Source organism: Coregonus lavaretus, assembly GCF_964263955.1.
Source record: "Coregonus lavaretus genome assembly, chromosome: 18".
Taxonomy (NCBI): Eukaryota; Metazoa; Chordata; class Actinopteri; order Salmoniformes; family Salmonidae; genus Coregonus; species Coregonus lavaretus.
In genome coordinates this window covers 9242640-9270105 of record NC_140005.1, presented here as the reverse complement: position 1 = coordinate 9270105, position 27466 = coordinate 9242640, and the positions used below count along the sequence as shown (strand labels likewise).

General features: G+C 46.8%; 1 protein-coding gene across 1 annotated transcript in view; it reads left to right on the top strand.

The window, feature by feature from the left end:
• LOC311145920 (parkin coregulated gene protein) overlaps nucleotides 1-25405 on the top strand; it is a gene marked incomplete at both ends in the record, with an annotated part of 241961 nt that extends 216556 nt beyond the window's left edge. The window contains one exon of the mRNA XM_084182304.1: nucleotides 25245-25405. Coding sequence (XP_084038430.1) covers nucleotides 25245-25405 — 161 coding nt within the window. The remainder of the gene's footprint in view (nucleotides 1-25244) is intronic.
• Nucleotides 25406-27466: the final 2061 nt, after the last annotated feature.

Below are 27466 nucleotides of genomic sequence, written 5' to 3'. Positions count from 1 at the left end.
CCTATATCGACATAACCTGAAAGGCCGCTCAGCAAGGAAGAAGCCACTGCTCCAAAACCACCATAAAAAAGCCAGACTACAGTTTGCAACTGCACATGGGGACAAAGACCGTACTTTTTGGAGAAATGTCCTCTGGTCTGATGAAACAAAAATAGAACTGTTTGGCCATAATGACCATCGTTATGTTTGGAGGAAAAAGGGGGTCACTTGCAAGCCAAAGAACATCATCCCAACTGTGAAGCACGGGGGTGGCAGCATCATGCTGTGGGGGTGCTTTGCTGCAGGAGGGACTGGTGCACTTCACAAAATAGATGGCATCATGAGGAAGGAAAATTATGTGTATATATTGAAGCAACATCTCAAGACATCAGTCAGGAAGTTAAAGCTTGGTTACAAATGGGTCTTCCAAATGGACAATGACCCCAAGCATACTTCCAAAGTTGTGGCAAAATGGCTTAAGAACAACAAAGTCAAGGTATTGGAGTGGCCATCACAAAGCCCTGACCTCAATCCTATAGAACATTTGTGGGCAGAACTGAAAAAGTGTGTGCGAGCAAGGAGGCCTACAAACCTGACTCAGTTACACCAGCTCTGTCAGGAGGAATGGGCCAAAATTCACCAAACTTATTGTGGGAAGCTTGTGGAAGGCTACCCGAAACGTTTGACCCAAGCTAAACAATTTAAAGGCAATGCTACCAAAAACTAATTTAGTGTATGTAAACTTCTGACCCACTGGGAATGTGATGAAATAAATAAAAGCTGAAATAAATCACTCTCTACTATTATTCTGACATTACACATTCTTAAAATAAAGTGGTGATCCTAACTGACCTAAGACAGGGAATTTTTACTAGGATTAAATGTCAGGAATTGTGAAAGACTGAGTTTAAATGTATTTGGCTAAGGTGTATGTGAACTTCCGACTTCAACTGTATGTAACTAGCAAGCTACTCGATTGGACACAAACATTAAGTCAGTCACAAGAGGCTATCTAGCTAAAGTTAATTACATTATTTCAGTTGGCCACCAGTCCAATACATTTATGCTAGCAACGATATCGTTGCATCATGCTTCCAAAAATTACAGTGGCTGCAGTTTTAATTTAGCCTATTGTGACATTCACTTTCATAGCATATTGTATTGGACAATCTCAAAGCAGAGTCTATTCAAAAGCCTCAGGAATTGACACAGCAGAAGGAGAGTATGGAAGTTAGAATACCTCCAGTTAGACCTGTACCTGCAAACGCACACCTCCCTTAATTGAATCAAAGCTCATTCGATTCCTGTGTGCCCCTTTCTCCCTCCAGGTCCTTCACTGGGGCCACAAACGAGGTGACCATCATCAATGAGATAAGTCATCCCATGTGAAGCCTATCAATATTTCACATTAAAAATGGGAGGACATCTGCCTGGAAATTGAGAATTCTCTTCCACAGTGGTGTACTTGTGCATAAATTATACGAACATGTCACGGATTCTGCCGAGGCTGCCCCTCCTCCTTGCTCGGGCAGGCTTCGGCGTTCGTCGTCACCGGAATACTAGCTACTGCCGATCTATGTTCTATGTTTCTATGTTCTACCTGTTGTCTGATTGTTACACACCTGTTGCCCATTATGTGATTACTCCTTCCCTATTTAACCCGGTGGCTCCCAATGTGTTTTGTGCGTGTTTGTTTTTCGTTTCGTGTGTCGTCGGTGAGCGGGTTTGTTCCTCCCTGTGTGGAGGTATCTTGTATTGATTTCTTTACTTATTCAGTAAAGTACGTTTCATAGAGTTCTGTGTCCTGCGTCTGACTTCGATCCACCGCATTACACTGACACTCGTGACAGAAACACGCACCAAAGATGGAGTCAGCAGGTACAGCCAGTCAGTCCGGATCGATGGAGGAACGCGTTCAACGACAGGAGAGCATGATCCAGGCTCTCGGCACCGCTATAGAGAGGGTGGTGAATGCTATGGACCGATGGGAGAGAGGTGGCTTTCCTACACCTCCTCCAACCACTCAACTACCCATACCACTGTCCACCCCTTCGCCACCTGGGTCCAGTGGGATTCGGCTCTCGCTCCCGAGGGCATATGACGGTACACCAGCCGGGTGTCAGGGTTTCCTTCTCCAGGTAGAGCTCTACCTGGCAACCATTCACCCGGCGCCCTCGGAATACGAAAGCGTGTCCGCCCTCATTTTGACTGACAACCGCAATCTGGAGTACATCCGGGCGGCGAGGAGATTAAACCCTCGCCAGGCAAGGTGGTCCATGTTTCTCGCCCATTTTGTTTTCACCCTTTCGTACAGGCCAGGTTCCCAGAACGCTAAGGCAGATGCTCTGTCCCGACTGTATCACACGGAGGAGAGTTCCGTGGAGCCCACTCCCATACTTCCAGCGTCGTGTCTGTTGGCACCGGTGGTGTGGGAGGTGGACGCGGACATCAAGCGGGCATTGCGTAATGAACCCACTCCTCCCCAGTGTCCAGAGGGTCGTGTGTACGTCCCGCTGGAGGTCCGCGATCGTTTGATCTATTGGGCTCACACGTCACCCTCCTCTGGTCATCCTGGTATCGGTCGGACAGTGCATTGTCTTAGTGGGAAGTACTGGTGGCCCACCTTAGCTAAGGATGTGAGGTTTTATGTTTCCTCCTGCTCGATGTGCGCCCAGTGTAAGGTTCCTAGACACCTGCCCAGAGGGAAATTGCAACCCCTACCCGTTCCACAACGACCGTGGTCCCACCTATCGGTGGACTTCGTGACGGATCTTCCCCCCTCACAAGGGAACACCACGATTCTGGTCGTTGTGGATCGGTTTTCTAAGTCCTGCTGCCTCATTCCTCTGCCCGGTCTCCCTACGGCCCTACAGACTGCTGAGGCCCTATTTACACACGTCTTCCGGCACTATGGGGTACCTGAGAATATAGTGTCTGATCGGGGTTCCCAGTTCACCTCGAGAGTCTGGAGGGCGTTCATGGAACGTCTGGGAGTCTCGGTCAGCCTGACCTCAGGGTTTCACCCCGAAAGCAACAGGCAGGTGGAGAGAGTCAACCAGGAGGTGGGTAGGTTTCTGAGGTCATATTGCCAGGACCGGCGGAGGGAGTGGTCAGTTTTCCTCCCCTGGGCAGAAATGGCCCAAAACTCACTCCGCCACTCCTCCACTAACCTTTCTCCATTCCAGTGTGTATTAGGTTATCAGCCGGTCCTGGCACCTTGGCATCAGAGCCAGATCGAGGCACCTGCGGTGGATGAATGGTTTCGGCGCTCGCAGGAGACCTGGAACGCTGCCCATGTGCGCCTGCGACGGGCCATCGGTTGGCAAAAGGCGAGCGCCGACCGCCACCGCAGTGAGGCTCCGGTGTATGCCTCGGGGGACCGGGTTTGGCTCTCGACCCGAAACCTGCCCCTTCGCCTGCCCTGCCGGAAGCTGGGCCGGCGGTTTGTGGGGCCATTCAAAGTCCTGAGGAGATTGAATGACTTATGTTATAGGTTATAGCTTCCTCCTGATTATCGTATTAACCTCAGGCCGGTGGTAGCTGGTCCACTGCAGGAGTCTGAGATACGGGAGGTTCCTCCGCCCCCACTGGACATCGAGGGGGCACCGGCGTACTCGGTCCGTTCCATCTTGGATTCGAGGCGTCGGGTGGGAGGCCTGCAGTATCTCGTGGAGTGGGAGGGGTACGGTCCGGAGGAACGGTGCTGGGTCCCTAGGAGGGACATCCTCGATCCCTCCATGTTGAGGGATTTCCACCGCAGTCATCCGACTCGCCCCGCGCCGCGTCCTCCTGGCCGTCCCCGAGGCCAGTGTCGACGCACGGCTGGAGCCACGCGTCGGGGGGGGGGGGGAGGCTGCCCCTCCTCCTTGCTCGGGCAGGCTTCAGCGTTCATCGTCACCGGAATACTAGCTACTGCCGATCTATGTTCTACCTGTTGTCTGATTGTTACACACCTGTTTCCCATTATGTGATTACTCCTTCCCTATTTAACCCGGTGGCTTCCAATGTGTTTTGTGCGTGTTTGTTTTTCGTTTCGTGTGTCGTTGGTGAGCGGGTTTGTTCCTCCCTGTGTGGAGGTTTCTTGTATTGATTTCTTTACTTATTCAGTAAAGTACATTTCATAGAGTTCTGTGTCCTGCGCCTGACTTCGATCCACCACATTACACTGACACTCGTGACAGAACAATATGCATGCATGGCATGTTGTATGGACACTATATTGTTATTTACTGTGCTAACACACATCAATTAACCATCATACAAACACACACACACACACATATACACACAAATGCGTGTGCATGGGCGTGCGGATGTACAGTATGTGCACATGCACATGCACACACACGCAAACCCACACAGACACACACGTACCCCTTCATTCAAATGGGCTGGATTAACAGTGTGGCACTACAGCAAGGGATGCCCTCTGAGATACCAGTCACAAATACTATAGTATACCATCTCAGAGAGAGAGAGAGAGAGAGAGAGAGAGAGAGAAAAAAACAAACACGTTAATACGTTTGGAGCTGCGATGGGGCTATTGAACGAGAAGCGTCTACTCCAGTTCTTGACTTGGGCAGGAGCTCACCGGAATTGAGTACCGGGCACCTCAAATTTTCTTCTCCTTGAGTTCCTGCACCTCCTATAGAATATCAGCGAAAAAGTATTGAGGAGTTCCTGCACCTAAAATGAATACCGGCACCTATTTCAGTCCAAGTTCCGGTCTACTCCTACTGTGGGTGTGGTGTGGTGACAAATAGTCCCTCAGTGCTCCATGTCGCCGCCTGCACACCGCGCAGCTCTTTCATCTGCCGAGGGAAACTGTAGACGAGGCCTTATTGTAGCCAGTCCAAGTGGGCAGGTCATACATCTCCCCCAGCCTCTTACTGCAGCCAGGAGCCTCTGCTAGCCAAAAGCTGCTGAGTCTTAAATAAACCCTCTTTTATGCTGTAAATAGCTTGCGTCCAAAATGGCACCATATTCCCTTTATAGTGCACTACTTTTGACCAGGGCCCCTATAAGTAGTGCACTATATAGGGAATAGGGTGCCATTTGGCCCTAGAAATATATACACACACTCAGAAAACATTAATGCTTAGCTATTTATAAGCTATCGTTTCTATGAAAAACTGTACCAGTGCAAAGTTCATTACGTCTTTCCCCTCGCCGCAAGCTAACAAATTGACGATCCCGAAAGGGAACGGGAGGAGAGAGAGAAATGAATGGCTTCAGTGCTTCTGCACTCTGAGGGGAGAGGAGAGGAATGCGTGACAAGAAGAACAAAAGAGAGTGAAAGGCAGAAAACAAGATACAGAGGGACTGTAACATTTAGAACATGACTAGAAGTAGTGCACCAGTCTCTTTCTTCTCTCTGTCTGTCACTCACCTTTCACTCTCTCTGACTCTCTGTCTCTCTCTCTGACTCCCCCCTCTCTCCCCCTCTCTCCCCCTCTCTTTCTCTGACTCCCCTCTCTCTCTCTCCCTCTCTGACTCTCTCCCCCTCTCTCTCTCTCTCTCTGACTCTCTCCCCCTCTCTCTCTATGACTCCCCCCTCTCTCCCCCTCTCTCTCTCTGACTCCCCCCTCTCTCCCCTCTCTCTCTCTGACTCTCTCCCCTACCCTTCCCCCCTCTCTCAATTCAATTCAATTCAAGGGCTTTATTGGTATGGGAAACATATGTTTACATTGCCAAAACAAGTGAAATAAATAAACAAAAGTGAAATAAAAATTTAAAAATAAACAACAGTAAACATTACAATCACAAGTTTCAAAGGAATAGACACATTTCAAATGTCATATTATGGCTAGGTACAGTGTTATAATGATGTGCAAATAGTTAAAGTACAAAAGGAAAAATAAATAAACATAAATATGGGTTGTATATACAATGGTGTTTGTTCTTCACTGGTTGCCCTTTTCTTGTGGCAACAGGTCACAAATCTTGCTGCTGTGATGGCACACTCTCTCTGACTCCCCCCCCCCCCCCCCCCCCCCCCTCTCTGACTCCCCCCTCTCTCTCTCTCTCTTTTACTCTCTCTCTCTCTCTCTCTCTGTATCTCTCTCTCTAGGACTCTCCCCCTCCCCCTCCCTCTCTCTGACTCTCCTCCCCCTCTCTCTCTCCCTCTCTCTCTGGTAGCTGGCGGGAGAGTGGCAGTGCTGTCAGGTCTGAGTCAATGCCCTCAGATGTGGACTCATTACACCAGCAAACCTCAAGGTTAGAACCGAGATGGGAGGGGATCGATCCCTGCCAGGGACACACAGCACAGGACTGACGAATGAAAACAAACCAGGACTAGCTGCACTTTGAAACACACACACAGGTTCATGTGAGCACACAGGCACAAGCGCAGATGCGTAGCACGCGCACACACACGTGTACATGGGGGACCAACGCACACACACACACAAACATATGCATGCAAGGCACACACACCAGCAACATACTGAGAGAGATGCTTGAGAAAATAACAGTACAGTAACGAAATAGGCCTACAGTTGGGTGTGTAGATTATATATATATATCAAAGGTTTTAGAACATTCAAGGGTTTTTCTTTATTTTCACTATTTTCTAAATTAGTGAAGACATCAAAACTATGAAATAACAGATATGGAATCATGTAGTAACCAACAAAGTGTTCAACAAATCGAAATATATGATATTCACACCTTGACCAAACTAACTAGAGTTCTATAGGTCAGGGCGTGACAGTACTGAATAAAGGGTCTGAATACTTACACTACCGGTCAAATGTTTTAGGACACCTGCTCATTCAAGGGTATTTCTTTATTTTTACTATTGTCTACATTGTAGATTAATAGTGAAGACATCAAAACTATGAAATAAGACATATGGAATCATGTAGTAACCTAAAAAGTGTTAAACAAATCAAAATATATTTTATATTTGAGATTCTTCAAATAGCCACCCTTTGCCTTGATGACAGCTTTGCACACTCTTGGCATTCTCTCAACCAGCTTCATGAGGTAGTCACCTGGAATGCATTTCAATTAACAGGTGTGCCTTGTTAAAAGTGCATTTGTGGAATTTCTTTCCTTCTTAATGTGTTTGAGCCAATCAGTTGTGTTGTGACAAGGTGAGGGGGGATATAGCCCTATTTGGTAAAAGACCAAGTCCATATTATGGCAAGAACAGCTCAAATAAGCAAAGAGAAACGACAGTCCATCATTACTTTAAGACATGAAGGTCAGTCAATACAGAACATTTTAAGAACTTTGAACGTTTCTTCAAGTGCAGTCGCAAAAACCATCAAGCGCTATGATGAAACTGGCTCTCGTGAGGACCGCCACAGGAATGGAAGACCCAGAGTTACCTCTGCTGCAGAGGATAAGTTCATTAGACTTACCAGCCTCAGAAATTGCAGCCCAAATAAATGCTTCACAGAGTTCAAGTAACAGACACATCTCAACATCAACTGTTCAGAGGAGACTGTGTGACTCAGGCCTTCATGGTCGAATTGCTGCAAAGAAACGACTACTAAAGAGCACCAATAAGAAGAGGAAACTTGCTTGGGCCAAGAAACACGAGCAATGGACATTAGACCGGTGGAAATGTGTCCTTTGGTCTGGAGTCCAAATTGGAGATCTTTGGTTCCAACCGGCGTGTCTTTGTGAGACGCGGTGTGGGTGAACGGATGATCTCCGCTTGTGTATTTCCCACCGTAAAGAATGGAGGAGGAGGTGTTATGGTGTGGAGGTGCTTTGCTGGTGACACTGTCTGTGATTTATTTAGAATTCAAGGCACACTTTCTGCAGTGATACGCCATCCCATCTGGTTTGGGCTTAGTGGGACTATCATTTGTTTTTCAACAGGACAATGACCCAACACACCTCCACACTGTGTAAGGGCTATTTTACCAAGAAGGAGAGTGATGGAGTGCTGCATCAGATGACCTGGCTTCCACAATCCCCCGACTTCAACCAAATAGAGATGGTTTGGGATGAGTTGGACCGCAGAGTGAAGGAAAAGCAGCCAACAAGTGCTCAACATATGTGGGAACTCCTTCAAGACTGTTGGAAAAGCATTCCAGGTGAAGCTGGTTGAGAGAATGCCAAGAGTGTGCAAAGCTGTCATCAAGGCAAAGGGTGGTTATTTGAAGAATCTAAAATTTGTTTAACACTTTTTTGGTTACTACACGATTCCATATGTGTTATTTCATAGTTTGATGTCTTCACTATTATTCTACAATGTAAAAATAAAGGAAAACCCTTGAATGAGTAGGTGTGTCCAAACCTTTGACTGTTAGTCTGTATATATAAATACATATGCTACATGACCAAAAGTATGTGGACACCTGCTCGTCGAACATCTCATTCCAAAAATATGGACATTAATATGGAGTTGGTCCCCCCTTTGCTGCTATAACAGCCTCCACTCCTCTGGGAAGGTTTTCCACTAGATATTGGAACATTGCTGCGGGGACTTGCTTCCATTCAGCCACAAGAGCATTAGTGAGGTCGGGCACTGATGTTGGGCGATTAGGCCTGGCTCGCAGCCGGCGCTCCAATTCATCCCAAAGGTGTTTGATGGGGTTGAGGTCAGGGCTCTGTGCAGGCCAGTCAAGTTCTTCCACACCGATCTCGACAAACCATTTCTGTATGGAGCTCGCTTTGTGCACTGGGGCATTGTCATGCTGAAACAAGAAAGGGCCTTCCCCAAACTGTTGTCACAAAGTTGCAAGCACAGAATCGTCTAGAATGTCATTGTATGCTGTAGCGTTAAGATTTCCCTTCACTGGAACTAAGGGGCCTAGCCTGAACCATGAAAAACAGCCCCAGACCATTATTCCTCCTCCACCAAACTTTACTATTGTCACTATGCATTCGGGCAGGTAGCGTTCTGCTGGTATCCGTCAAAAACCCAGATTTGTCCGTCGGACTGCCAGATGGTGAACCGTGATTCATCACTCCAGAGAACACGTTTCAGCACTACGCGTTTCAGCACTCGGCGGTCCCGTTCTGTGAGCTTGTGTGGCCTACCACTTCACGGCTGAGCCGTTGTTGCTCCTAGACATTTCCACTTCACAATAACAGCACTTACAGTTGACCATGGCAGCTCTAGCAGGGCAGAAATTTTACAAACTGACTCGTTGGAAAGGTGGCATCCTATGACGGTGCCACATTGAAAGTGACTGAGCTCTTCAGTAAGGCCATTCTACTGCCAATGTTTGTATATGGAGATTGCATGGCTTGGTGCTCAATTTTATACACCTGTCAGCAACGGGTGTGGCTGAAACAGCCGAATCCACTAATTTGAAGGGGTGTCCACATACTTTTGTATATACTGTGTATACAGTGGGGAGAACAAGTATTTGATACACTGCCGATTTTGCAGGTTTCCCTACTTACAAAGCATGTAGAGGTCTGTAATTTTTATCATACATTTACATTTTACATTTTAGTCATTTAGCAGACGCTCTTATCCAGAGCGACTTACAGGAGCAATTAGGGTTAAGTGCCTTGCTTAAGGGCACATCGACAGATTTTTCACCTAGTCGGCTCGGGGATTAGAACCAGCGACCTTTCGGTTACTGGCACAACGCTCTTACCCACTAAGCTACCTGCCGCCCATAGGTACACTTCAACTGTGAGAGACGGAATCTAAAACAAAAATCCAGAAAATCACATTGTATGATCTTTAAGTAATTCATTTGCATTTTATTGCATGACATAAGTATTTGATACATCAGAAAAGCAGAACTTAATATTTGGTACAGAAACCTTTGTTTGCAATTACAGAGATCATACGTTTCCTGTAGGTCTTGACCAGGTTTGCACACACTGCAGCAGGGATTTTGGCCCACTCCTCCATACAGACCTTCTCCAGATCCTTCAGGTTTCGGGGCTGTCGCTGGGCAATACGGACTTTCAGCTCCCTCCAAAGATGTTCTATTGGGTTCAGGTCTGGAGACTGGCTAGGCCACTCCAGGACCTTGAGATGCTTCTTACGGAGCCACTCCTTAGTTGTCCTGGCTGTGTGTTTCGGGTCGTTGTCATGCTGGAAGACCCAGCCACGACCCATCTTCAATGCTCTTACTGAGGGAAGGAGGTTGTTGGCCAAGATCTCGTGATACATGGCCCCATCCATCCTCCCCTCAATACGGTGCAGTCATCCTGTCCCCTTTGCAGAAAAGCATCCCCAAAAAATGATGTTTCCACCTCCATGCTTCACGGTTGGGATGGTGTTCTTGGGGTTGTACTCCAAACACGGCGAGTGGAGTTTAGACCAAAAAGCTATGTTTTTGTCTCATCAAACCACATGTCCTTCTCCCATTCCTCCTCTGGATCATCCAGATGGTCATTGGCAAACTTCAGACGGGCCTGGACATGCGCTGGCTTGAGCAGGGGGACCTTGCGTGCGCTGCAGGATATTAATCCATGACGGCGTAGTGTGTTATTAATGGTTTTCTTTGAGACTGTGGTCCCAGCTCTCTTCAGGTCATTGACCAGGTCCTGCCGTGTAGTTCTGGGCTGATCCCTCACCTTCCTCATGATCATTGATGCCCCACGAGGTGAGATCTTGCATGGAGCCCCAGACCGAGGGTGATTGACCGTCATCTTGAACTTCTTCCATTTTCTAATAATTGCGCCAACAGTTGTTGCCTTCTCACCAAGTTGCTTGCCTATTGTCCTGTAGCCCATCCCAGCCTTGTGCAGGTCTACAATTTTATCCCTGATGTCCTTACACAGCTCTCTGGTCTTAGCCATTGTGGAGAGGTTGGAGTCTGTTTGATTGAGTGTGTGGACAGGTGACTTTTATACAGGTAACGAGTTCAAACAGGTGCAGTTAATACAGGTAATGAGTGGAGAACAAGAGGGCTTCTTAAAGAAAAACGAACAGGTCTGTGAGAGAGAAGGAGAAGACAGATGTCCTTTGTGTGCGCAGTATGAGTTCAGTATAAGCTTTACTGCCTCTCAACTCTGCCTATCACCCCCCGGAGAAAACAGAGTGTGTGTCGTGAGTGAGTGACAGGAACAGGAGTACATTCCATGTCTAGTTAGTAGGCGTAATGCAAAGCTAATCGGCATTGTGGCATTCATACACCACCCGTATCTTACAAATGTATCTCGGAAAACTATCTGTCTTTATCTAGAATCTTTATAACAATTCACTGTGGGGAAAAAAATCAAAATCAAAATAATAATTCACTGTGATAACAAAGGCAGCTTTCAAAGTGGAACTCCTCTTGCATTAATGCAACACAAATCAGAAAAGAACATATTTATTTGATTCCACCATCCTCAAATGGCTGAGCCCTTCATACAACCACAGTGTAGATTGAAAATGGGAAAAGGTAAGTTGCAATTTCACACCACGCAGAAGTGTGAATGTTTGTGTATTGCAGTAGGAGAAATCCAATCTAGAGGGAGAGTATCTCGTTGCATTGTTTACACCCTACGTGACTAATGGACTGAGACATTTATGTCTGCATCCCCAATGGCATCATATTCCCTATATAGCACCTGATATACACCTTATTCCCGATAGGTAGTGCACTACATAGGGAATATTGTGCTATTTGGGACACAGACATTCACAGCAGCCACGAACTCATATGCATGTTGCCGATGTGAGTGTGACTGCATCTCAATCATTCACTGTTGTTCTATTGAAAGATCAAATACACCGTGTTTTTCCAATTGTTCGCGTGAGCAGGATAATAATTGTCTCCCTTGGTTGTGATGTGAGACATGATTATCATAGTATATGTTATTTTAGGTAAGCCTATATTCATATTACTGCTGCTTGGACAAAACTGAAATGTCACTAGACTGATCCAGTGTAAGCCTATAGGCGTATGTTATTAACATTCAAAAGCCCTGACGTTTAAAAAGTTATCTTCTCTACAGAATACAACAACGAACACCACAGATGCCAGGATACCATTGGCTGGAAGTGCACAGAGAGAAAAAGAGAAGCAGACAAAATGTTTTCTGGGCGAGTGTGAGATTCATGAGCGAGTCCATGTGCATAGTCTTACTGACTGTGAGAATGGGAGCCATCTCCAAACTCAATGCATTTAACATTTTAGTCATTTAGCAGATGCTCTTATCCAGAGCGACTTACAGTTAGTGCATTCATCTTAAGATAGATGGGTGGGACAACCACAAATCAGAGGCATAGAAAGTACATTTTTCCTCAATAACGTAGCTATCAGTAGAGTCGGGGAGGGGGGGGAGGAGACAGAATGTTACAACCATCTTTCAGACATTGTCAGTAGCCCAACTATTCTTCAACCAGAAACCACAGCCTTGCTATAAGGTGATGGATGGGTAATGCTATGAAAAAGGTATCTGACCGAAACTGGGTAAAATCGTGTGGGAGTTACAGTCTAGGCTATCGGCTATTATTTCTACAATGGTGGCTATTGTAAACCGCCCCCAAAAAATGCCTAACACCAAAACAAACACAAAATGTTGTCATAATATATGCACGAACTGTTTCGACTGGGAAGCTTGCGACAGGTTTAAACCATATTCATACCATTCTCTCTCTCTCTCTGCATTAACCATATCCATACCATTCTCTCGTTACACCTGCATCTATTATAGGACGCCATTAGGACATTAGAAGTGCGTCCCAAATGCCACCCTATTCCCTGTATAGTGCACTACTTTTGACCAGGGCCCATAGGCCATTTGGGACGCAACCTAGGAAGGGATGGGTCTGTGGAGGAAAGCCATTATCTGTAGGCCCCTAATAGAAATGATAATGGGGATATCAACAGGTTTGAAAACAGATACATCAGGGAAGATGAGCTCTCTGTCCGCCAACGTTGCTTCACTGCCGTGACAAATGAGGCCATGTTGGTTTTGGTCATGTCACTTGGCTGAGGCCCAATTGAAAAAGAAATGAGCACATGGTGATATGCTGTTGGAGGAGAATCCCCACGGCGATAACATGCCAACAGTTGCTAATAAACATCTTCCTTATGTAGACCTCGTTAGTCACCTCTAGCCTAGTTGCCAGATCTGTAGTCATGTAGAGGATTTGGCTAAATCACAAACAGATCTGGCAACGTATAATTTCTTTCCATAGCATAGAAACATGTCTTGTGTTTTAAGCGTAGGCTATGTACTCCTGAGTGGCGCAGTGGTCTAAGGCACTGCATCGCAGTGCTAACTGTGCCACTAGAGATCCTGGTTCGAATCCAGGCTCTGTCGCAGCCGGCCGCGACCGGGAGACTCATGGGCGGCGCACAATTGGCCCAGCGTCGTCCAGGGTAGGGGAGGGAATGACCGGCAGGGATGTAGCTCAGTTGATAGAGCATGGCGTTTGCAACGCCAGGGTTGTGGGTTCGATTCCCACGGGGGGCCAGTATAAAAAAATATGTATTCACTAACTGTAAGTCGCTCTGGATAAGAGCGTCTGCTAAATGACTAAAATGTAAATGTATTTGATTTATTTTCTGAAGCTATTCTCGGTGTGTTGCTGGTCATGGCTAAATGACTTCACCCCTCCTGTGTGTGTGTGTGTGTGTGTGTGTGTGTGTGTGTGTGTGTGTGTGTGTGAAAGCCCCTCAGCCCTCCTATGAGGCTGTCTGGGTGTGTTTGGCTGGAATGAGTATGTACTGTTATTGATCAATCACACACAAAGGCTGAGGTGGAGAAGCAGCACAGCGGGAGTGGGCCTCACGTCAGGGTGTGAGTTCCTGTGAGAGGGAGAGGAAGGGAGAGAGAGACACCGCTGTGCCATCAGTCTCTTAGCAAACCACAATGGAGAAATGGGATTCAGCAGGCTCTCTCTCTCTCAATTCAATTCAATTCAATTTAAGGGCTTTATTGGCATGGGAAACGTGTGTTAACATTGCCAAAGCAAGTGAAGTAGATAGTAAACAAAAGTGAAATAAACAATAAATATTAACAGTAAACATTACACTCAGAAGTTTCAAAAGAATAAAGACATTTCAAATGTCATATTATGTATATATACAGTGTTGTAACAATGTGCAAATAGTTAAAGTACAAATGGGAAAATAAATAAACATAAATATGGGTGGTATTTACAATGGTGTTTGTTCTTCACTGGTTGCCCTTTTCTTGTGGCAACAGGTCACACATCTTGCAGCTGTGATGGCACACTGTGGTTTTTCACCCAGTAGATAAGGGAGTTTATCAAAATTGGGTTTGTTTTCGAATTCTTTGTGGATCGCTGTAATCTGAGGGAAATATGTGTCTCTAATATGGTCATACATTTGGCAGGAGGTTAGGAAGTGCAGCTCAGTTTCCACCTCATTTTGTGGGCAGTGTGCACATAGCCTGTCTTCTCTTGAGAGCCAGGTCTGCCTACGGCGGCCTTTCTCAATAGCAAGGCTATGCTCACTGAGTCTGTACATAGTCAAAGCTTTCCTTAAGTTTGGGTCAGTCACAGTGGTCAAGTATTCTGCCACTGTGTACTCTCTGTTTAGGGCCAAATAGCATTCTAGTTTGCTCTGTTTTTTTGTTTGTTCTTTCCAATGTGTCAAGTAATTCTCTTTTTGTTTTCTCATGATTTGGTTGGGTCTAGTTGTGTTGTTGTTGTTGTTGTCCTGGGGCTGTGTGGGGTCTGTTTGTGTTTGTGAACAGAGCCCCAGGACAAGCTTACTTAGGGGACTCTTCTCCAAGTTCATCTCTCTGTAGGTGATGGCTTTGTTATGGAAGGTTTGGGAATCGCTTCCTTTTAAGTGGTTATAGAATTTAACGGCTCTTTTCTGGATTTTGATAATTAGCGGGTATTGGCCTAATTCTGCTCTGCATGCATTATTTGGTGTTTTACGTTGTACACGGAGGATGTTTTTGCAGAATTCTGCATGCAGAGTCTCAATTTGGTGTTTGTCCCATTTTGTGAATTCTTGGTTGGTGAGCGGACCCCAGACCTCAGAACCATAAAGGGCAATGGGTTCTATAACTGATTCAAGTATTTTTAGCCAGATCCTAATTGGTATGTCAAATTTTATGTTCCTTTTGATGGCATAGAAGGCCCTTCTTGCCTTGTCTCTCAGATCGTTCACAGCTTTGTGGAAGTTACCTGTGGCGCTGATGTTTAGGCCGAGGTATGTATAGTTTTTTGTGTGCTCTAGGGCAACGGTGTCTAGATGGAATTTGTATTTGTGGTCCTGGCAACTGGACCTTTTTTGGAACACCATTATTTTTGTCTTACTGAGATTTACTGTCAGGGCCCAGGTCTGACAGAATCTGTGCAGAAGATCTAGGTGCTGCTGTAGGTCCTCCTTGGTTGGTGACAGAAGCACCAGATCGTCAGCAAACAGAAGACATTTGACTTCAGATTCTAGTAGGGTGAGGCCGGGTGCTGCAGACTGTTCTAGTGCCCTCGCCAATTCGTTGATATATATGTTGAAGAGGGTGGGGCTTAAACTGCATCCCTGTCTCACCCCACGGCCCTGTGGAAAGAAATGTGTGTGTTTTTTGCCAATTTTAACCGCACACTTGTTGTTTGTGTACATGGATTTTATAATGTCGTATGTTTTTCCCCCAACCCCACTTTCCATCAATTTGTATAGCAGACCCTCATGCCAAATTGAGTCAAAATCATCTCTCTCTCTCTCTCTCTCTCTCTCTCGGCATGGGAAATGTATGTTTACATTGCCAAAGCAAGTGAAATACAGTGAGCTCCAAAAGTATTGGGACAATGACACATTTTATGTTGTTTTGGCTCTGTATTCCAGCACTTTGGATTTTAAATGATACGATGACTGAGGTTAAAGTGCAGACTGTCAGCTTTAATTTTAACCGTTTAGAAATTACAGCACTCTTTGTACATAGTCCCTCCATTTGAGGGGGACCAAAAGTATGGGGACAAATTCACTTATGTGTATTAAAGTAGTGGTCCCATTTGCATAGCACCCAATGACTACATCAAGCTTGTGACTCTACAAATTGGTTGGATGCATTTGCTGGTAAATAATGTAATGTATTGTGTCATTTTGGAGTCACTTTTATTGTGAATATAAAATGTTTCTAAACACTTCTACATTGATGTGGATGCTACCATGATTACGGATAATCCTGAATGAATCGTGAATAATGATGAGTGAGAAAGTTACAAACACCCAAATATCATACCCCCAAGACATGCTAACCTCTCACCATTACAGTAACAGGGGAGGTTAGCATTTTGGGAGGGTATGATAGCTGGAACACCACACCACCACAACATAGCCTTCCTCTGATAACTACGCCACACCACCACAACATAGCCTTCCTCTGCTAACTACGGCACACCACCACAACGTATTCTTCCAATGCCAACTATGCCACACCACCACAACATAGCCTTCCTCTGCTAACTACGGCACACCACCACAACGTATTCTTCCAATGCCAACTATGCCACACCACCACAACATAGCCTTCCTCTGCCATGTCAGCTGGAAAATATCTCCACTTATAGGGAGTTCCGCTCAGGGCCTGGCCCCTGGCCCACCGGGGCCCCCACACACATGCTAAACAGCTGCTGATAAAGAGACAGGGAGATAGTGGGTCCACACTGCTAACTACGCCACACCACCACAACGTAGCCTTCCTCTGCTAACTACACCACACCACCACAACGTAGCCTTCCTCTGCTAACTACGCCACACCACCACAACATAGCCTTCCTCTGCTAACTACACCACACCACCACAACGTAGCCTTCCTCTGCCTACTACACCACACCACCACAACATAGCCTTCCTCTGCTAACTACGCCACACCACCACAACGTAGCCTTCCTCTGCTAACTACGCCACATCCCCACAACATAGCCTTCCTCTGCTAACTACGCCACACCACCACAACATAGCCTTCCTCTGATAACTACGCCACACCACCACAACATAGCCTTCCTCTGCTAACTACGCCACACCACAACATAGCCTTCCTCTGCTAACTACACCACACCACCACAACATAGCCTTCCTCTGCCAACTACGCCACACCACCACAATGTAGCCTTCCTCTACCAACTACACCACACCACCACAACATAGCCTTCCTCTGCTAACTACGCCACACCACCACAACATAGCCTTCCTCTGCTAACTACGCCACACCACTACAACGTACTCTTCCAATGCCAACTATGCCACACCACCACAACATACAACATAGCCTTCCTCTGCCAACTACACCACACCACCACAACGTAGCCTTCCTCTGCTAACTACACCACACCACCACAACGTATTCTTCCAATGCCAACTATGCCACACCACCACAACATAGCCTTCCTCTGCTAACTACACCACACCACCAAAACATAGCCTTCCTCTGCTGACTACGCCACACCACCACAACATAGCCTTCCTCTGCTAACTACACCACACCACCAAAACATAGCCTTCCTCTGCTAACTACGCCACACCCCCACAACATAGCCTTCCTCTGCTAACTACGCCACACCACCACAACATAGCGTTCCTCTGCTAACTACACCACACCACCACAACATAGCCTTCCTCTGCCAACTACGCCACACCACCACAACATAGCCTTTTTTGCTAACTACACCACACCACCACAACATAGCCTTCCTCTGCTAACTATGCCACACCACCACAACATAGCCTTCTTTTGCTAACTACGACACACCACCACAACGTAGCCTTCCTCTGCTTTAGTAGCAAAACACTTAGCTAGTCACTCAGCACTAAGGCCCCACCTCAGATAGATCACTCAGCACTGAGGCCCCACCACAGATGGATCACACTGCATGTTGTTCTCATTGTTCATTGATGGGCTTGGCCTTTCTCTTTTACAGGATATGTCTTGCTTTTGTCTCTTGATTGCTCAAATGCCTGTTTATTTTTATTTTTTTGACTGCTATGAAAAAAGTAGCGGACAGAGCCTGTATTGTGGACGGTGTTCAAGAAAATACATAATTGTGAGTTCAAGAGCCACAGATATAGGTATATATACACAAAAAAAAATAATATGTATGCACGCATGACTGTAAGTCGCTTTGGATAAAAGCGTCTGCTAAATGGCATATTAAATCTAAAATACACTAATATATATATATATATACAAAAGTATGTGGACACCACTTCAAATTAATGGATTTGGCTATTTCAGCCACACCGGTTGCTGACAGGTCTATAAAATCGAGCACACAGCCATGCAACCTCCATAGACAAACATTGGCAGTAGAATGGCCTTACTGAAGAGCACCATCATAGGATGCCACCTTTCCAACAAGTCAGTTCGTCAAATGTCTGCCCTGCTAGAGCTTCCCCGGTCAACTGTAAGTGGTGTTATTGTGATGTGCAAACGTATAGGAGCAACAACGGCTCAGCCACGAGGTGGTAGGCCACACAAGCTCACAGAATGAGACCGCCGAGTGCAGAATTGCGTAGCGCATAAAAATCGCCCGTCCTCGGTTGCAACACTCACTATCGAGTTCCAAACTGCCTCTGGAAGCAAGTTCAGCACAATAACTGTTTGTCGGGAGCTTCATGAAATGGGTTTCCATGGCCGAGCAGCCTAAGATCACCATGCGCAATGCCAAGCGTTGGTTGGAGTGGTGGAAAGCTCACCGCCATTGGACTCTGTAGCAGTGGAAACGCGTTCTCTGGACTGAAGAATCATTCTTCACCATCTGGCACTCCGACAGATGAATCTGGGTTTGACGGATGCCAGGAGAACACTACCTGCCCCAATGCATAATGGTCTGGGGCTTTTTTTCATGGTTTGGGCTAGGCCTCTTAGTTACAGTGAAGGGAAATCTTAACGCTACAGCATACAATGTGGCAACAGTTTGGGGAAGGCCCTTTCCTGTTTCTGCATGATAATGCCCCCCGTGCACAAAGCGAGGTCCATATAGAAATGGTTTGTTGAGATTGGTGTGGAAGAACTTGATTGGCCTGCACAGAGCCCTGACCTCAACCCCATCGAACACCTTTGGGATGAATTGGAACGCCGACTGCGAGCCAGGCCTAATCGCCCAACATCAGTGGCCGACCTCACTAATGCTCTTGTGGCTGAATGGAAGCAAGTCTCCGCAGCAATTTTCCAACATCTAATGGAAAGCCTTCCCAGAAGAGTGGAGGCTGTTATAGCAGCAAAGGGGGGACCAACTCCATATTAATGCCCATGATTTTGGAATGAGATGATGGCCGAGCAGGTGTCCACATACCTTTGGTAATGTAGTGTATTTTCTCTGAGTGTGTCAGTGAGTGTATATGGTTGTTGGAGAAGATGTACTGTAAATTGTTACTAACGCGGGGCCAAGGCTGTTCGTCTTACCCTGTTTGTAATTTGCAGTGTGTTCTTGCTCTGATCACTGTCAGAAATGTCCTTACACACACACAAACAAACAGAAACACACTATCGGATGTCCATTTACTTCCTTTACCAGTCTCATGGCCTTTGGGGCCAGATTTTACTACAGAGCCACTCAGTGCTTCACTCCCACTTCTGTAATCCAGTTTTGCATCCTATTAAGGTTTTATGGTCCTCCGGCCCAGCTTGAGCCCTTAGAATTACTTTATAAAGATGGAAAGAGGGGATAGGCTGTTAGCCTATGTATCAGACACACACACACACACACACACACACACACAGAGAGAACATGGAGTGATATTTTGCCTCCACACTCTGCCTTTAGTACTATTGGCTGTCAGTCAGTTGCAAAAGCGTCTCCGGACTTTGGCAAGAGACATTTCCTCCCTAGCAATTTGGTTCCATCTTTGTCAAGCTGAATGGGTGAACTCGGATTGAACGGCAGCCATTTTGTTCCATCATCTTTGGAAAGCTGAAAACAGAGGACAAGTTGAAGCGAGAGGTTTTACTCTGCCCAAATTCTGTCCATGAAAATGAAGTGAGGAATTTTTGTATGGAAGTCAATGAAAGTGTTGAATTTGGTCAACAAAAAATTTAATTGCTAATTTGCTACGTGAGGCTTATTTGATTGAATATAAGTTTTGTAATGGCTAGGTTGTTATGAATGCACTGATATAAGTGGACGCACGTGGCATTTCGGCAACTACAGTGCATACCCAAGAAGACTCAAGGCTGTAATTGCTGCCAAAGGTGCTTCAACAAAGTACTTGTCACGCTCGTTGAAGGACAGGTCGGACCAAGGCGCAGCGTGATATGCATATGTCGTATCGGGTGAATGGTGGCCATTATTGCTGTCAACAAAGAGTCCGTTTATGCTGCATCGTGTTAGAGGCTTTTATTAAAATCACGAGGTTACAGCATAAGTGACAGGTGACATGACACCCGGAGAGCGACGCCTCAGAATGGCTGCTCGCTCTGCCCTCTCCTTCGTTTTCCCCCCTATTTATAAACAATGATGCTCCCTCTTCTGGCCAATCACCAGTCTCCCCTGTCTACAACACACTTCCTGTCGGTTGTATGTGGCGTTACACCTAAAACATTCCCTTTTGATACTAACATAAACAACATTCCATTTCTTCATGAAACAGTCATAATGTTAATACACCACACATACATGTTTATTTAAACTTAACACTCGACTAAACGAAACGTGACATCAGAAGGCTATACACACAAACCAAACTCACCGAGCACAAAACAAGATCCCACAACACAGGCAGGAAAACTGGCTGCCTAAGTATGAACCCCAATCAGAGACAACGAGTGACAGCTGCCTCTGATTGGGAAACACACCCGGCCAAACAGAAATACAAACAGAATCAACACACACATGATATTCACACCCTGACCAAACTAACTAGAGTTCTATAGGTCAGGGCATGACAGTACCCCCCCCCCCCCCCCCAAAGGTGCGGACTCCGGCCGCACAAACCTGACTTAACAGGGGAGGGTCCGGGTGGGCTTCCAGCCTCGGTGGCGGCTCCGGCTCCGGGCTTGCCGTCTCCTCCCTTACTGACTCCGCGTTGCACCCCTGGACCGGTCTGGACCTCAACGCGGAGCTTCCCCTCTCAGTCCTCTCACAATGCACCGATCCCTGTCTGGACCCTGGTGTGGGAGACTCCGAACCTAGAGAGGGGCTAACGTCTGGACCCGGAGTGGAGCCGCTGACCGGAGCTGCACCGGATCCCGGTGGAGCGGACTGCTCTGGCTCCGGAGTGGAGCTGCTGACCGGAGCTGGACTGGGCACCGGTGGAGCGGACCGCTCCGGCTCCGGAGTGTAGCAACCGACCGGAGCTGGATCAGGCACCGGTGGAGTGGACTGCTCTGGCTCCGGAGTGGAACCGTTGACCGGAGCTGGACTTGGCACCGGTGGAGCGGACTGCTCTGGCTCCATGGGTGGAACCGTTGACCGGAGCTGGACTGGGCACCGGTGGAGCGGACTGCTCTGGCTCCGGAGTGGACCAGGCACCGGTGGAACGGGCACGGCCGTGCCGGACTGGAAACACGCACCACTGGTCTGGTGCGAGGAGCAGGAACGTGCCGGGCCGGACTGGTAACACGCACCACTGGCTTGGTGCGGGGAGCAGGTACGGGGCGTACCGGGCTGGCGACACGCACCACTGGTTTGGTGCGAGGAGCAGGCACGGGCCGGACCGGACTGGGAACACGCACCACTGTCTTGGTGCGGGGAGCAGGTACGGGGCGTACCGGACTGGGAACCGGCGCTGGAGGTCTACGACTGTCTCCGTCCTTTACACTCCGCGCCCCGTCCTCCTCCAGTGAGGACTCCTCTTTGAGCCCCCACGAGTGCAGTGGTCGGGGCTCCTCTCTGTCGCTCCCCGACCACCCTTTTAGCCCCCCCAAAAAAAATATTGGGGCTGTCTCTCCTTCTCCACCTTGATCCCTTTCAGGGCCTCCATCTGCTTGGCCAGATCCTCTCTTATTTCCCTCCAAGTCCATACTCTCTGCTCCTCCTGGGCACGCTGCTTGGTCCATTGGTGGTGGGATCTTCTGTCACGCTTGTTGAAGGACAGGTCGGACCAAGGCGCAGCGTGATATGCATACATGTTTATTTAAACTTAATAAACTTAACACTCGACAAAACAATAAACTAAACATGACGTCGGAAGGCAATACACACAAGCCAAACTCACCGAGCACAAAACAAGATCCCACAACACAGGCAGGAAAACTGGCTGCCTAAGTATGATCCCCAATCAGAGACAACGAGCGACAGCTGCCTCTGATTGGGAACCACACCCGGCCAAACATAGAAATACAAACAGAATCAACACACACATGATATTCACACCTTGACCAAACTAACTAGAGTTCTATAGGTCAGGGCGTGACAGTACTGAATAAAGGGTCTGAATACTTACACTACCGGTCAAATGTTTTAGGACACCTGCTCATTCAAGGGTATTTCTTTATTTTTACTATTGTCTACATTGTAGATTAATAGTGAAGACATCAAAACTATGAAATAAAACATATGGAATCATGTAGTAACCTAAAAAGTGTTAAACAAATCAAAATATATTTTATATTTGAGATTCTTCAAATAGCCACCCTTTGCCTCGATGACAGCTTTGCACACTCTTGGCATTCTCTCAACCAGCTTCATGAGGTAGTTACCTGGAATGTATTTCAATTAATAGATGTGCCTTCTTAAAAGTTAATTTGTGGAATTTCTTTCCTTCTTAATGCGTTTGAGCCAATCAGTTGTGTTGTGACAAGGTGTGGGGGGGGGGGGGGGGGGGGTAAACAGAAGATAGCCCTATTTGGTAAAAGACCAAGTCCATATTATGGCAAGAACAGCTCAAATAAGCAAAGAGAAACGACAGTCCATCATTACTTTAAGACATGAAGGTCAGTCAATACGGAACATTTCAAGAACTATCAAGCGCTATGATGAAACTGGCTCTCATGAGGACCGCCATAGGAATGGAAGACCCAAAGTTACCTCTGCTGCAGAGGATAAGTTCATTAGAGTTACCAGCCTCAGAAATTGCAGCCCAAATAAATGCTTCACAGAGTTCAAGTAACATACATCTCAACATCAACTGTTCAGAGGAGACTGTGTGAATCATGCCTTCATGGTCGAATTGCTGCAAATAAACCACTACTAAAGGACACCAATAAGAAGAAGAGACTTGCTTGGGCCAAGAAACACGAGCAATGGACATTAGACCGGTGGAAATGTGTCCTTTGGTCTGGAGTCCAAATTTGAGATTTTTGGTTCCAACCGCCGTGTCTCTGTGATCCGCATGTGTATTTCCCACCGTAAAGCATGGAGGAGGAGGTGTTATGGTGTGGGGGTGCTTTGCTGGTGACACTGTCTGTGATTTATTTAGAATTCAAGGCACACTTAACCAGCATGGCTACCACAGCATTCTGCAGCGATACGCCATCCCATCTGGTTTGGGGGTAGTGGGACTATCATTTGTTTTTCAACAGGACAATGACCCAACACACCTCCAGGCTGTGTAAGGGCTATTTTACCAAGAAGGAGAGTGATGGAGTGCTGCATCAGCCACCCTTTGCCTTGATGACAGCTTTGCACACTCGTGGCATTTTCTCATCCAGCTTCACCTGGAATGCTTCTCCCACATATGCTGAGCACTTGTTGGCTGCTTTACCTTCACTCTGCGGTCCGACTTTAGAGGAACACACAGAGGAATGAGCCCAAACCATTAGAGAAACAAACAGAGGAATGAGCCCAAACCTTTAGAGAAACACACAGAGGAATGAGCCCAAACCTTTAGAGAAACACACAGAGGAATGAGCCCAAACCTTTACAGGAACAAACAGAGGAATGAGCCCAAACCTTTAGAGAAACACACAGAGGAATGAGCCCAAACCATTAGAGAAACAAACAGAGGAATGAGCCCAAACCTTTAGAGAAACACACAGAGGAATGAGCCCAAACCTTTAGAGGAACACACAGAGGAATGAGCCCAAACCTTTAGGGAAACACACAGAGGAATGAGCCCAAACCTTTAGAGAAACACACAGAGGAATGAGCCCAAACCTTTAGAGAAACACACAGAGGAATGAGCCCAAACCTTTAGAGAAACACACAGAGGAATGAGCCCAAACCTTTAGGGAAACACACAGAGGAATGAGCCCAAACCTTTAGAGAAACACACAGAGGAATGAGCCCAAACCTTTAGAGAAACACACAGAGGAATGAGCCCAAACCTTTACAGAAACACACAGAGGAATGAGCCCAAACCTTTAGAGAAACACACAGAACGCAGAGTCCTATAAGCCCAGCAGTCTAGGGAGTTCTGAATGTGCGAGACAGTTATTGCTTAACAGGCTCCTTTTTATGTGACTAGTCCCCTTTGTGTTTTAATGAGCAGCTAGCAGAGAGGGTGAAAAAAAGGGAGGCTGGAGGAGGAAGAGGAGGAGGGAGAAAGAAAAATTGAGAGAGGCAGTGAGAGAAGGCTTTTCAGAGCTTCTCTTCAGTCCTAATTGTACTTGTGAGTGTGGGGCGCGAGGGGTCCCCCTTGAAGTGGGAGGAATAATTGGCAGGTAGGATTCCTCTCTCTCTCTTTCTTTCTCTCTCTTTCTCTTTCTCTCACACACTCCTCTCAGGTGGAGTGCCTATCTCTTTCGGTCTCTAGTGTGAGGTCAATGTGTTCCCACAATATCTCTATTTGCATGTCCTGAATTACAAATCACTCCTCACTACAGCAAATACTGAAACTCTCTCTTCTGCCAAGACAGAGAGGGATGCTTGCATACTGTGTGTGTGTGTGCATGTGTGTGTGTGTACAAGCCTGTGCATGTGTGCATCTTGTGTGTGTTAAAGAACAAGTATCTAAATGTATTTTTTGCTAATTCAATTTTTGTAAGTCCTTAATTTCACCTCAGGTCATTCCACATAATTTGCCTAAAACCAGCTAGCAAGTTCTCAGTGTCTCTCTTTCTCTGTGAGTGTCATGGCGTTCAATCTGTGTTCAATCAGAGAGAGAGAGAGAGAGAGAGAGAGAGAGGTAGAGAGAGAGAGAGAGAGAGAGAGAGAGAGAGAGAGAGAGAGAGAGAGAGAGAGAGAGAGAGAGAGAGAGAGAGAGAGAGAGAGAGAGAGAGAGAGAGAGAGAGAGAGAGAGAGAGAGAGAGAGAGAGAGATCACATTGTGTCAGAAATGTCACACAAATGTCAGAAACATCACATTAACCGCGGCATCAGCTTTAGCGTGGCCTGGTGGAATGTATTTCTGTATCACTGTCTCTCAGAGACAGTCCTGCTGCTGTGACAACAAATGTCAATGTTTAACATCCCCTTCCCCTCAGTCCTAACACCTAGGGGAGGAGAGGAGTGGCTACCTAGCTAGGATTTGTATTTGTATACTGCAATTCAGCTTCTAGCTGTGTACATTAAATAAAATAAACTTAATCTCCCTGTCCGGTCCACAGTGAACTCGGGGGACGGCATTGACTACAGCCAGCAGAAGAGGGAGAACATCGGAGACCTGATCCAGGAGACCCTGGAGGTGTTTGAGCGCTACGGGGGCGAGGACGCCTTCATCAACATTAAATACATGGTGCCCACCTACGAGTCCTGCATGCTCAACTGAGTGGAGGGACACAGTTGCAACCACCCAACATCATTAACTCACCCTCAACCCTTCAACCACCCAACATTATTAACTCCCCCTCAACCCTTCAACCACCCAACATCATGAACTCAGCCAACATCATTAACTCACCCTCAGCCGTTCAACCACCCAACATCATTAACTCACCCTGAACCCTTCAACCACCCAACATCATTAACTCACCCCCAACCCTTCAACATCATTAACTCACCCTTCAATCACCCCAAATCACTAACTCACCCCCAAACCTTCAACCACCCAAAATCACTAACTCACCCCCAACCCTTCAACCACCCAACATCCCTAACTCACCCCCAACCCTTCAACCACCCAACATCACTAACTCACCCCCAACCGTTTTTCCCCCCTCCACAACTCACCCCAACTTGAGCCAACCCCTCTCTACACTACCTTTGTGACCCATTAAATTCCTAACTGCAAGTTATAATTATTTTTCAACTGTGTGTGATTTGGTCATGTATATTTCTACCACTACACGTCACACACTTCTCTTGTCAACGAGGTTGACTAAATGACGCTCACTCTCTCTCATTAAAAGCAATATTGTCAGGTCCATCTTCCAATTTTTTCTACATTTCTATTTGTCCCAGGTGTAGGCAGGAGGCAGTCGCAGGATTAGAACTACTGAATTTATTTAAGCACCATAGATCAAAGCGGGATGAAACCCAAATGCTGTTGTGCTCAAAATATTCATTTTGCAGCTGGACCCTATGAGATAATTCTCAATTTAAAATTAGTTTTGATCAAATGATGACCATATATCCTTGAAATTCAAATCGAGACCTCGAAGCCAGTTCCACTGCATTTTATTTAATTTTAATTATTCCCTCTAATCAGGGATTTAGACCTGGCACACCAGGTTGGTGCAATTAATTATCAGGTAGAACAGAAAACCAGCAGTAGTCCGGACCTCGTAGGGTAAGATTTAAACATCCCTGCCATATATCATAGCAACAGGTAATGTACTGGTAATAACAGTATTATTGTGTAGTAGGCAAGACTGTCTTCCACTACTGCTGCTCCTGGGCTGGAGCGTGCCCGAGCATGCTGGGAAATGCCCGGTGGAATGAGGGCCAGCAGCATTCCAGCATGCTGCTCACTTGTTGCCACAGAGCTCCCGGTAACCTGCTCTCTTGCCTTTGAACCGTATGCCAAACACACAGTGTGTGTGTGTGCGTGTGTGTGTGTGTGTGTGTGTGTGTGCGTGTGTGTGTGTGTGTGTGTGTGTGTGTGTGTGTGTGTGTGTGTGCGTGTGTGTGTGTGTGTGTGCGTGCGTGCGAACCTGTGCATGTTGTTTACCTCGAGCACACACCCCAGTGACCTGGTAGGGAAGCAACACAAGTCCCTCTAAGATACAATAACACTTCTGACACCAACCCTCTCACACCAACCCTCTCTCACCAACCCTCTCTCACCAACCCTCTCTCACCAATTCTTTCTCACTAACCCTCTCACACCTACTCTCTCTCACCAACCTTCTCTCACCAACCTTCTCTCACCAACCCTCACACCAACCCTCTCTCACCAATACTCTCTCACCAACCCTCTCTCACCAACGTTCTCTCACCAACCTTCTCACACCAATCCTCACACCATCCCTCTCACACCAACCCTCTCACACCAACTCTCTCACACCAACCCTCTCACACCAACCCTCTCACACCAACCCTCTCACACCAACTCTCTCACACCAACCCTCTCACCAACATTGTGTCTCCTCAGTCCTCTTAGGCTTGCCTTGTTGGAGTCTAGAATACAGTAGTTAATTAGATTCTCACTCAGAGCTTAAAGACACAATAAGAGCATCTCCCAGGCAACAATGGCTGAATTAGTCCGACTGCTGCTCACATCACGGCGACCCAGCGGAGAAAGACACTCTAATTGATTTCTGACACTCCCAAGGACATTTGCCCAGCTCTCATTGAAACGAACATCTCCTACAAAAGCATATTTACAGCTGCACAGAGAAAGTAGGTTTTCGTCAAGAGGCAACTTCATAACTTTGCATTACTCATATGT